General features: G+C 41.4%; 1 protein-coding gene across 1 annotated transcript in view; it reads left to right on the top strand.

Annotated features, from left to right (window-relative positions):
- lamb4 (laminin, beta 4) overlaps window positions 1-12,932 on the top strand; it is a 70,835-nt gene extending 57,903 nt beyond the window's left edge. Inside the window, exons 27-35 of the mRNA XM_085465081.1 lie at window positions 577-728; window positions 1,084-1,310; window positions 2,106-2,303; window positions 2,732-2,876; window positions 5,080-5,287; window positions 7,682-7,817; window positions 7,905-8,072; window positions 8,216-8,369; window positions 12,208-12,932. Of these exons, the coding sequence (XP_085321207.1) occupies window positions 577-728; window positions 1,084-1,310; window positions 2,106-2,303; window positions 2,732-2,876; window positions 5,080-5,287; window positions 7,682-7,817; window positions 7,905-8,072; window positions 8,216-8,369; window positions 12,208-12,341 (1,522 nt within the window). The 3' untranslated portion in view covers window positions 12,342-12,932. The remainder of the gene's footprint in view (window positions 1-576; window positions 729-1,083; window positions 1,311-2,105; window positions 2,304-2,731; window positions 2,877-5,079; window positions 5,288-7,681; window positions 7,818-7,904; window positions 8,073-8,215; window positions 8,370-12,207) is intronic.
- Window positions 12,933-13,216: the final 284 nt, after the last annotated feature.

Raw genomic sequence — 13,216 nt, 5'->3', positions numbered from 1 at the left:
TGCAGTTAATAATACAACAGCTTCTTGCCATTTTTGTGTTTCTTTTTATCGCTGTGTGACTGATTTCAATTGAAAGCCTGCATGTGCTAGTACCGCTTGCCACGAGTTCCCAGAATCCTTTGCGGTTTTACCCCTGAATGACGTCACATTTTCAATCTCTATATAATATGCATGTTAAATTTTATATTTGGGGTGAAATATCAAGTCTTCTCAAGTAAACCAGTTCAAGTCCAATTCAAGTCCCAGGTCATTGGTGTAAAAGTCCAAGTCAAGTCACAAGTCTTAGAACATTTTTTCAAGTCAAGTCTAAAGTCATAAAATTAATGACTCGAGTCTGACTCGAGTCCACACCTCTGCCAAATACTGACGTTCAAGTTTGTTAGAATTGTGCAGTCTGTTTTTATCTATTTCAATTTATGGCTGCATGTTTCAATAAATAGTCACATATTTGCCTTTAACTTAGCAAAATATTAAGAAATGAGGTTGACTCAAGACTTTTTCACAATACTGTACAATCAAAGAGCACTCAGGAAGATTTAGCTTATGCTAAATAATCAGAGTGTATTCATCTCACAGGAAGGTGAAAGATGCCATCGACACAAATGTGATCCTGATTGACATGTCTCCCCTCTTCAACACTGAAATTGACGACATTCATCTAGAAATCATGAACCTTAAGAAGAAACTCACCAGTGTGCCAACTGATAACGTAAATGACCAACAGAAAGGTACATTCCTTTTTTTATATGTTTTGTTTTTAAAATCATATCACATCACATCAGAGGATTTTAAACATCTTCAGATAAACTACACAAGATCCTTTTCTGAGTTTTTGAAGACTCCACATTTAAATTAAAGATCAGGACATGCACGGTCTTAATGTGAAGCTAAATACCTAAAAATGTTCACTTATCTCTAACAGAAAGTGAAGAAACATAAATATTCTCAGAAACTGCTTTCATGGTTCAGTTAAAAACAGAGCAGATCTATTTGTCAGGCAATGAATTCATCTTTTTAAACATAAACCTTTGTTTTCATCACAGAGCAGACTTCATGTTTCATGATTTCACTTTCTCTGCTTAGCACGTGTCTCATCTGAACCTGTTGTAGAGCTGTTGGATGAGATCCAGACGCTTTACAGATTCTTCATGTTGGAGGATGAGAGGGTGGGAAATGTCAGCAAAGCTGTAGAGGACTCCATGGACACCAGACAGGAAGTCAAACACAAACTGAGCATGTGCAATACAGGAGACCTTGCACTGCTGAAGAAGAAGGTCACAGAGCTGAGTGTGGTTCAGCTCAAACAGAAGGTGACTATCTTTACCAAAAGATAGAGATAAAGATATCTTTATCTTTACCAAAGAGGTTTGAGTTTGAACCTGTGGTGAGGTCACTGACTGGGAGCAACTCAGCTCCTATAAAACTGGAGGGTATGGTGATCAATAATTTTTTAGCCAATGATTTAAACACAATTCAATTCAGGTTTATTTACATAGCACCAAACCTTAAAGCTGTTGTCTCAAGGTGCTTAAATCACAATCACAGTTCAGCAGATCAGAGTTGATGCCAAACTCAGCAGACATGTTTAGTTTACAGCACTCTCCATTAGAAAACCCGAACACTTAGACAAAATGTCGAGCGTCTCCTTGCTTTGAGCAAACCACACCTGTTTTAGCCAGTACCGTTAGGTCACACAGGTACACCTGAAAACCACTGGCACATTTCCTACAAAGAACAAACCTATGAATTTCGTTTGACCCAATGATGTTAGGCAAGACATCACCAACACCAAACCTACCTTTCATTAAGTCAAGATAAGATGATGTAAACATGGAAATTGTTCTTTGTTGGAAAATGACCAATCTAGAACAACCAGATGCAGTTTGTCAACAAACAAACAAACCAAAAACCCTACAATGTAAACATTGAACTGTAAGGTCATATGACTAATATATCACATGAGTAGCTGCAGGATTAAATGAATAGCTGATTGTCCTGTTGTCTCAATGCTGCTGTGAAAATCATTGATTCCATATAATCAAATCAACAATGACCGCTGGGTAAATGTGAATACTGTTTAAGCAATTTGTTGTGATGCGATAAAGGTCTGTGGCGATCCAGGTTTGGAGGACTGTTCAGGGTGTACTGGAGCTCTTTGTGGGCGTGATCTGGGGAAGAGGAAGTGCGGAAGTCCAAACTGTAAAGGAGCTGTTCATGTCAGTGAGGATGCTTCTAAGACTGCAGAGAAGCTGAAAGACCAGCTCATGAATTTGCCTTCCAGACTGCAGGACACCAAGAACAAGGCAGGTCTATACTGGAAACACTGGTGAATGCTCTACTCTCTATGGGAGTGGGTGAGGGTTAAACACAGGTTAAACCTGCAGGCCTCTTACCAAGCACCACGTTGGTTTGGAAGTGTGTTGGTGGTGTGTTGTGGTGTCATTTGACGAGACCAGTGAGTTTTGCATCTACATTTCTTTGATATTTGTGTGTGATCGACAGAACAGTAGAGCTCTTCCTGTTTTACTTTTTTGGATGAACAAACAGAAATGTTTTTTTCAATTTGATGACTCAAATCACACTTTCTTTTCTTCCTCACAAAGATGTTTTTAATTTTGCAGATGCTAGTGTTGTAGCATTATAAACTTACGTGTAGACCAATTACCATAGTGTAATATTTCACATCCCTCTCCACAAACTAAATCTTTTAAAAGGTGATTTCTTTTGTCAGATCAATAATGCCAATGAGATGACTTGGGATGCCAAAAACTGGGCCAGAGATCTGCAGGACCAGATCAACAACAATACAAACTCGTGTGAGAGAGAGAAAAACAAAATCAGAGAGCTTATTCAGCAAGTCAAAGACTACCTGATGGGTCAGTGCTCACTCCACATTCATTAACTTATTGTTTAAAGTTGTAGAGCAATCATGTACAGTGTGTTCTTTCTCAGCCTGCAATGATCATCAGATCATCTCACTTTCCTCAGTGAGACATAGATCATCATCAAATCAACAGATTTAAGAGACAGTAATTCAGATCATTTATAAGCCATATAAAAGGACAGATGTGGAGGTCCTGTACAGCCAGAATAGAATAGAATAACCCTTTATTGTTGTTGTACTTGTACAACAAAATTGTGGGTGCTGCACACCAACTGTCCCAGAATAAAATATAAATAGCAGACAAATAGAACTAAATGATGAGTCTCAGTGTAGGTCCTCAGTCAGGTCACGGAAGCCTAAGGAGTTTGGAAAGAAAACAACTGGACATCTTTAAGTTTGTGAACATATTTCATCCAAGAGGCTTCACCAGGTCTAAAATTAATTGATGGATCATCCCATGTATTTAAACTGTAGTGGGGGTTGTTCATTAAGAGGGTCATGGGTAGATTCACCTGATCCAGCCCTAACTATATGTGTAAACATACACGGCAGACCCAGTGGCATTTTAATACTTTTTATTAATGCTTTGACGGATGCTGTCCACAATACTCACAGAGCTGCAGCTCTACTGCTGCCCGCTCAACATTATCACAACAACAACGCCAACCACAGGACCCAGTACAATATTCAATTCGTGATTGCGGATGCCGTGCAGGTGCGCCCACCTCCTCTGCACGGCACCGCAATCACGGGTGTGCCATGGGCTCCCCAGTTTCACCCATTGTGGCCAATTTGTACATGGAAGAAGTGGCAAAGAGGGCTTTGCTATCCTACCCTGGAACACCATCAAGCCGTTGGTTCAGATTTGTGGATGACACCTGGGTGAAAATCAAATCTCAGGACATACCACATTTTACGGATTACAATAACTCGGTGGACCGACACATCAAATTCACCAGGGAGGATATGAAATAATTGCAGGTTAGCCTTCTTAGACTGTGAGATTTCCATCAGTAATGGGGGACATCTAAAAGCTGACGTGCACCGTAAACCTACACATATGGATAAGTATTTAGTCTGGTCAGAGGGCCCGGTGGCGCCAGTGTCCGGCAGCCTCGCCTCTGTCGGTGCGCCCCAGGGTGGCTGTGGCTACAATGTAGCTGCCATCACCAGTGTGTGAATGTGTGTGTGAATGGGTGGATGACTGGATATGTAAAGCGCTTTGGAGTCCTTAGGAACTAGTAAAGCGCTATACAAATACAGGCCATTTAAGGCTTGACTCTCATCATCCACTGGAGCACAAACTGGGTGTCATTAGGACGCTACAGCACAGAGCTAACACCATCCCCACTGACACAGTGGCCAGGGAAGCAGACGAACATCACATGAAGAAGGCCCTGAGTAAATGTGGTTATCCCAGCTGGACTTTTGTCAAACCTGGGAAGGCACCTAAACAAAGCTCCAGCCGATCCAGGAGAGAAGGACAACTGCTGTCTAAGTGAAAACCTGTAGTAGTGATCCCGTAGGTGACAGGAGTATCGGAGCAGCTGAGACGCATTTTTTCTAAACACTGCGTCTCTTTGGCTTTTAAAAATTGGTCCACCCCAAAGATCGGGTCCCCCGACACAAACAGAGTAACATAGTGTACGCTGTTAAGTGCCAGGAGGATTGCCAGGATTTATACATCGGGGAAACCAAACAACCTTTGGCGAAGCGGATGGCAAAACACAGAAGAGCTACCTCGTCAGGCCAGGACTCTGCAGTCTATTTACACCTACAGGCCAGTGGACACTCTTTCAAGGATGAAGATGTACACATCCTGGACAGGGAGGAACGCTGGTTTGAGGGCGGAGTCAAGGAGGCCCGACATTTACGTGAAAAGGGAAAGACCATCTCTGAATTGAGGAGGGGCCTAAGGGTACATCTGTCGCCATCTTACAATGCTGTGATTGCAGCCATTCCCCAACTCTCTGTGAATGGTGTAAATTAGGCTTTATACATGTAGTGTTTCATGTCCACTTTGAGGCAGTACCCACCAGATGGTAGCAAAGTACAGGATGGATCCTTTGAAGTCAGAGAGAGAGAGCGTGGCTTTACAGAGAACGTTGGTGCTGTTGTGATGCTGCTGTATGTGAGTATGTAATGTTTCTCTGCAGGAAACCTTTTCATTGCTCTTCACATTTCCTCCCTGACAGATGACATGGTTCCTCCAAAGGACACTGAGAAAATGGCACAAGCAGTTTTGAGAATCGAGCTCCCACAGTCACCTGCTAACATCCAGTCCATGATCAGCAACGTCAATAATTTGCTGAAAAATGCCACCAGATTCCTGGAGGACTTAAAGAACCTGGACAAGCAAGCCAAGGCAGCCATGGACCTGCAGCAGGAAGCTTTGGAACTCAAGTCAGTGCTGAGAGCATAAAAATGACATAAAAGCTTAATTCAAACCAAAAACTTTAAACTAGAAACTAGAAATGAAATGCAACCTTTAGCCTAAAACAGAGGTGGGGGTGCTCCAGGCCTCAATGGCCAGTGTCCTGCAGGTTTTAGAAATGTCAGCTGATTTAAATGGCTAAATGACCTCTGATAGCTTTAACTAGGCACAAACCTATTGCTGCAACAACCGAGACAATCCACTACAATGGCAAAAACAACACACCAGACACCAGAGCTATTTGTGTGATCTCGTGCATGAGGGAGGTGACCGGGACGAGCGCTGTTCCTGCCGCTCAAACGCCAGTCACTATATGTCAGCCCCTCTGTAGTCTGCTCTTTATTGTGGTTACATGAAAATGCATAGTCTCATTAACATATAACATATCAACCAGGCATGCGGTCCGCCTAAACAAAGGGCTCTTATACTCAAACAGATAAAGTAGGTGTCCTCCTATACTATATATCAGAAAGAGAAGGTAAGACCTCTATCATGACCTTAGGACGTGTGGTATGCCAGAGCATTCTGGAACGCACATAGTCTTTGCAGACTACTGAGGATCAGGCATTATATCATTATGCAATCGATTATATACCTCTCAGCATATATGATTATATGTTTCTAAGAGCTAACAACCTCCTCAACATGTCTTGAAGTTCTCCAGAGGCCTGGTAATAAACTAATCATGTGATTCAGGTGTGCTGACCCCGGGTGCTATCTAAAACCTCCAGGACACCAGCCCTTGAGGCCTGGAGTTGCCCACCCCTGCCCTAAAACCACCATCAGCTGCAGTCCCGCTGACATCCAGCAGAGGCTCCAGCAGGGAGTCATCCCCATGTTTTTTTGTTTTTTGTTTTTTTTGTTTTTTTTTGTTTTTTTTCCACCCCCATGGATGGGTATCGTTTAGGTTTTATCCGATACCGGTGCCAAACCAGTACTTTTGAAACGGTGCCGGTGCTTAAACGGTGCTCGAACCAGTGCTTAAAGAATGGAGAACACAAACTTTGTCCAAAAATCTCTTATGTTATTATTTTTAGCAGTCTCTTTTGTTCTGCAAAATGATTACCAGGTTAGCCTTTTTTGCAGCTATAGGGCATATATGGTATCACTCTATCAAACAAGAAGACAGCCGCATGTAACTACGACGGTGTTTGCTAGTTCACCTTACGTGCATTAATGTAATAACGTGGTTAGCCTACTCAACGTAAATTACACACGAACAACATTAAGCTCCTCACGCAGAGAAGAACGGCTGCTGCTGCCATCATCATCCTCATCATTTCTGCTACACTGGCAGGGCTAGGGGGCAGGACTCTCCTCTTCAGGTGCTTGGGGGATGTTGCTAACTCCGGGTCCAATAACAGGCAACCCACCCACAGTAGTTGTGCTCGGTGTGAGGTCTCACAGCAAGCTATCAAATACGGTGCATTTCTCAGCTTTTAAAAAAATGCTATACGTCGCCAGGTGTTTCATCAGATTTGAGGTGTTACCTCCTTTGCACAGTATCACAGTATCAGCTTAAAGCACTTGTTGCAGACTGTTGAGTTTGCATCGTTTGCTGTGAAGTACAGCCAGACTTTTGACTGCTTCGCCTTGGGCATTTTTAATCTGTAGCTCTGCAATAAAAGACTGTAAGTACCTGGACCCGCCTACTATCCTCGGAAAGGTAAAATGATTGGCTAGAATCCAAAGTGTATGACATCTCAAGAAAAAAAAAAGCACCGAAACCAAGCACCGAAATGTGCGCTGCTTTTCGGCCTGGTTACTACCGTTTATGTCAGTGCCATAATGGCACCGGATACTGGTACCCATCCCTAGTTAAGACTTTACCACAGATACGTCCATGTTTACTCTTTTGATTTTAGATCATTTGCTCTGTCTCATTTGTGTTTCCCCCATTTTTGTCATCAATGAAAGACTCTATAACATTTCAAAATGGAAAAGGTAAGGACACAACTTCTCACTACAACGCTGTCCAACAGGAGCTTCATGATGTCATGAACAATATAATACCGTGACTGTGAAGATGACCTCAGACAGTATCAGAGGCCATTTTTCATTTTTAGTCTTTCAGACGAACACTGAGGAGTTTTGGACACATCCACAGCTGATCTGTGACTGCATGAAACATTATTTTTCTTCATATGTTTTAGATGTTTTTCTCAGGCATAGTGAGATGCTTTCAGTGCTGAACTGGTCCTTCGGATGTTCGGCAGCAGGAGCAGAATCAGCTTTCTGAGTCTGAGTGTCACTGCTCTCTGATGTTTTTACTTCCTGTCCTTCTGATTAGTGATTTATAGGTGGAACACATATTTGTCCTCTTCGTGTTCTGAACCTTAATCGTCTTTGTTTATTGTATTTAGGGAGCAGATGGAGAACACTGATGTGAAGAAGATCATTCAGGATATTTATGAAGCAGACAAAGCTCAGGCCAAAGCTAACAACCTCTTAGAGAGAGCGAGCAGAAACAAAGATGAGACCAAAGACAGGATCCAAGATGTAAAACATCCAAAATATTTCACATATGACCTCTGAGACGTTTGTTCAGCCTGATGCTGATGTGCTCGTGTTTGTTTTCTGTTTCAGGCTGAAGACACACTGGACAACATCGAGGCAAGGCTCATGATTCAGACCAAAGACCTGCAGAAAGAGATTGAAGCTATGAAGGACAAAACTGAAGAGAACAGAGAGACAGCGAGAGAAGCCAGAGAGGTGGCAGAGAGTGCTTTAAACATGACCACTGATGCAGAGACGGTAAAAACACCAACAGACACATTTATATGTGTTTGAGGCTTTAAGATAAGAAAAATCTATGTAAAACTTTGCACACAACTTTGAGTCTCTGTTTTTAGTTTCAAGTCTCAGATGAAAATCAGAACACTGTTTCTGCCCAACAGGAGCTCAGTGATGTCACTAAGCAGTTTGAGGTTTTAAAGCAAAATCAACAGAATCAGGAGGTCAAGGGTCAAGCTGCTGGTCGACTGAAGAACATCATGATGGAAGCTGAGGACATGAAGAGACAAGTGGAGGACAAACTCCAGCAGATACAAGGTCAGAGCGCTGACCTGCTGGTGTGTTTGAGGCGTGATAGGTGTGACCTTCAGATAAACTCTGAGACACTGAAATGTCATTTCTGTCGTCACTGGACAAAGTAAAATCCCTGTCCCCATCACAGCTTTGCTTCTGTGTTTAACTATTGTATGTTTCCGGTCATGTATCTCCACTCCCACTTCTATATATAGATGCATAAATACAATAATGTTTATTTCGTAAATATAACTGAAATAACAAGAAAAAAGAAAAACCTTAACATCAAGTTTCGTGATTATCTCTATGTCTACACAATGTGTATGCTAGAAAATGAGTAGGATAAAGTTTGCACCTTTTCTGTACCTACCCCCTCATTTCAAATTCCAGTATTTACAAATCAGTATTCAGACTTCGATATTATATAATCCATACATGTTTAACTGTATACAAGTCTACTCATATACAACACACACATAATTTAAGCTAATTTAACCAAAACAACAAACTACAATTTTACATAAACTAAGCACCCGATGGTTAACACCCACTAAATCTCAAACTAAATCAAGTGGCTTTATTGTCATTCCAACTTTGTGCTGTGGTACAGTACACAGTGAAACGAATTCCTCCATATGGTGCTACATATAACAGACAATAAGCGCAGGACTACATAAGGTGCAATGTGCAAAAATTATTAAGAGTAATGCTAATAATAATAATGATACATTTTATTTCTAGGTGCCTTTAAGGCCCTCTAGGTCACCTTACAATAGTACAATAACAGTAACAACAATACAACATATTAAAATATAGTAAAACTAAATAAAAACACAAGTTAAATGAGAAAAAAAACAAGCATGAAAGTATAAAAGCTAAGAATGGTAAAAATGCACTAAGACAGAGTCATAATGAAGGGAATGCAGTTCTGAATAGATGGTTTTAAAATACAATTTAAAAGTGAAGAAACAGTTTGTGGTCTGGAGATCTGGTGGAAGTACATCCATAGTCTACCAAAGGCTCTGAGTCCCATCAGGCGGGCAAGGTGGAACAGACAGAAGGGAAGCTGAAAAAGAGCCGAGTGTACGAGGGGGTGAGTATAGGGCTTTGGAACTGATGTAACGGCACAATGTATTGTGGGTGCACGGCGCCACATTTGAAGGGCACGTATCAAAACAAACTGTGTTGGAAGGACGATTGCTACCAACCATGCTTTAAAAACAGCTCAAGAGAAAAAGGACGGTATAGAGATAGGTTGCGTCTGGATGCAAAGAGATTGCTCCAAAGCCCTATTGAAGGACAAGATCAGATAAATATGGAGGAGCGAGGTTATGAAGCACTTTGAAAGTATGAAGCAGGATCTTGAAATTGGCACAGAGGTGAACTGGAAACCAATGGAGCTGTTTAAAAACAGCTGTTATATGTTCAGTGCATCTATTTCTGGATACAATACGAGCAGCTGTAATTTTGAACTAAGTGCAATTCATGGAGGGATTTATGAGGTAGACCACAGAGAAGAGAATTACAGTAATCTAAAAGAGATGTGACAAGAGCATTGACAAATATGGCGGTACTGTTTGGAGTGAGTGAGGGACGAAGGCGGTTAATAATATGAAGATGAAAATAGGAAGACTGAGTGATATTATTTAAATGTAAAAAATTGAAAAAAAAAACAAAGACAGTGCAACACCAGACAGAAGGATACAGGCACAAGACAGTGCAGACACAACGGTGTTAAAGAAACATGCAAAAGACTATGGTTTCTCGTTTGGCTCTTGGCGAAGGCGGTCGCACTTTTCTCCTCTCCTCTCTCTCTTATCTTCCCTGCTTAGCTCTTATGTCCTTGTCTAGTCTCGTGTTTTTTGTATTACTTTCCCTGGAACAGTCTCTCACAGTCTGTTCTGTGAGAGACTGTTAATGCCCTACCTGCCCCCTGGCAACACTTTACTAGACCCGCCCCTGCACAGTTACCAGCTGTCAGCTGCTTAGAAAAGCATCCTGGTGTTATTTGTCTCTCAGAAACAGTTCATAACTTCAACTCATTCATGTCACCTAAAAGGTAAACCTGTTTCTCCATCACAGCTCTGATGGTTCAGTAAGGACATCTCCTGGTTTCATCTTCATGTTTCCCTCTCACCACATATCCAAACCGACATCATGACCAGCAGCTTTACAGCTGTGGCTCCAGCAAACATCAGCTGTGTCATGGTACTAGGCCATGAGGCCCAGGGTTTAAGTTCTAATGCATATTTTTGTATCCACATGTGTAGTTTAACGCATCTAGTTGTTTTCTAGTTTGCAGTTTAGTCCTTGGTTTCTTAGTCCCTTTTGTCATCTCTCCCTGGTCCGTGTGTCTACCTGTCATGTTTCATGTCTCTGGTTAGGTTAAATTCATGTTCTATCTCCATGTCTATGTCTCTGTGTTTCCTGTTTTATTTTGAAAGAGTATGGTGTTCTTTGTTCATTGTAGTTAGTGTTACTCTCCCCTGTATTGTCATTATGTTTCCTTCTAGTCAGCTGTGTTCTCATGTGTCTCCACTTCTCCTGATCACCTCATGTGTGTATTTAAGTCCTCAGTCTTGCTTTGTTCATCGCCGCGTCGTCTGTTCAACTTCCCCCATGTTACGCCAGGTTTCAGGACTCTGTGCTGGTCATGTCCATGTTACTTACGTATATATGTTTCATAGTTCCTTGTTGTTCCAGCACAGAGACCTGTTCACAGTTGCCTCCGTCATGTGCATCATTGTCACCCTGTCTTAGCCTTCCCTGCTGTCTGAGTTAAGTGTCAGTTCTTAGTTTTCCCAGTTCAGCTTCTAGTTTAGTTTTGTCTCAGTGCTTTCTGTTGTTTGCCACGTTAATCAGCCCAAATAAAGGCACTGTCTCTTCGTCTGTGTCTGCACCTGGAACCTCAAGCTGATATTATTAAATACATTCTAACAACAGCTGATCAAGCTCAAACGTGCTGCTGATGTTTAGCGCGACATCCACTGGTGTCCTCTTTCTGGCGCAAAGTGGGAGATAAACAAACGAGAGAAAAAAGCTGATCAGCTGATCATTAATCCGTTTCATGATTGAAGTAGCAACAGGAGAGGGAGAGGAGAGAATGAGAGAAGAAGAATAACTCCAGCTTTGTCTCTTTTTCCATTCTAGCTGAAGTCCGGGACAAACTGTTCCATTTCACCTTAATACAAACGCGTAATATTTTCTCTGAATACGGGACCGCCTTTTTACGGGACGGTTGGCAACTCTACTAACTAACCTTTTGAACAAAATAAAGTTCACTATCAGTAACATCACAGCACCCACCCAGCTGTATAGAAACTCCGTCATGCTAGCTAGTACGCAGTACGAGTTATTGCAACTGACTGTAAAAAGTCAGCACAACAAAAATAAACTCCACCTAAACTTGGTTTATATCTGACCCAGATAGACTGCAGGTCATAACTTCTGAAGTTCAGTTCACCTGACACTCGGACCGGCGGCCGCCTCGGGTCTCTCCTCCTCCTCCTGTCTCACCTTTCCCTCATCCACCTGCTGGCCTCTGTGGCAGCTCCACGATAGCCACCACCAAACATTTAGAGTTATTTTTACACATCGGCCACCACCTTTCATTGTTTATACCGTTACAAAAAAAAGAAAAAAAAAATCATCGGCCCATAAAAACGAAAAATCACCATGCGTGCCCAGGGTTGCCACACCCTGATACATACACAGATAGATAGATAGATAGATAGATAGATAGATAGATAGATAGATAGATAGATAGATAGATAGATAGATAGATAGATAGATAGATAGATAGATAGATAGATAGATAGATAGATAGATATGAATTCAAATGAGTTTCTTTGTGTTTCTGCAGACATGGAGCAGAAGATCCAGCAGCTGCTTCACAGAAGAAACCAGAAAGCTGCTGAAGTGTCCGACCTGCTGGAGATGGCTGAGTCAATTCGACAGGAGATCTCCACTCAAGTATACACTGAGTGTACTGGATAAATATACTGTGATAAATACCAGTGAGTACTGCAAACAGCAGTGCTGCCCAGAATCAGCTGTAGCTGAATTTAATCAGAATCTTATTCACTGTTTTTTACCTTTTTTTTCCCTTTGTTTCAAGTTTTCAAACTTTTTAAAGTTTTTCTGATGAGGTTTTGAGTTGTTTTTAAATACAGTATGTTACAATACAACTGAAGACATGCCTTTAGAAATATGACGACAGGAAACTACACAGATGAACATTTTTCAATTATTTTGTAATAAACTCTTAATCAAATAGCTTCATGCCTTATATGACAGAAATGTCCAATTAAAACTTTATGGACAAAACAAATATTAAGACTTGTTATATTTATGTTTGGATTTGGTTTAAATCAGTAAATCTGACAGACACAAATGCCTGAGTGATGCAGGAGTCTCTCTCCATTATCTCTGGGGAAGTTGAGAACAATCCATTACCTTTCCTCTCCTACAGTTACTCGTTGATGTAGTCACCTATGTAAGATCAACTTTTTAGAGCACTGAACTCCTCCTGCTGTTCCTTTCTGATAATAACTGTAACACATTTCTCAACCATTCTGAGAAAAAAGGCGATTGACATGAAAGATGGTCCTCAGTAGTGTGAGTCATTTATTCCCTTTGCTCGAATTGCACTCAATGACTTAACTACAGTAATGAGTAAAATGAATTTTGTGTGATTGACCAAGAAAACTTACATAATGGGCTAAAAGGTTTGCCTGGTGTCTCCTGTTAGACTGGGTTTGTTTCTACTGGTGGGACCTCTCACACTGCATCTCTAACCTGTAGGGTTCCACAAGGTTCAGTTCTGAGTCCATTATTTTCTTTCTGCTTTCTGCTTCCTTTAACCTCCTAAG

The sequence above is a fragment of the Copadichromis virginalis genome, linkage group LG7 (assembly GCF_057382275.1).
Source record: "Copadichromis virginalis isolate Kocher_CV1m ecotype Utaka linkage group LG7, C_Virginalis_male_GT1.1, whole genome shotgun sequence".
NCBI lineage: Eukaryota > Metazoa > Chordata > Actinopteri > Cichliformes > Cichlidae > Copadichromis > Copadichromis virginalis.
Note: the sequence above shows the minus strand (reverse complement) of the source record. Positions and strands in the feature narration are given on the sequence as shown.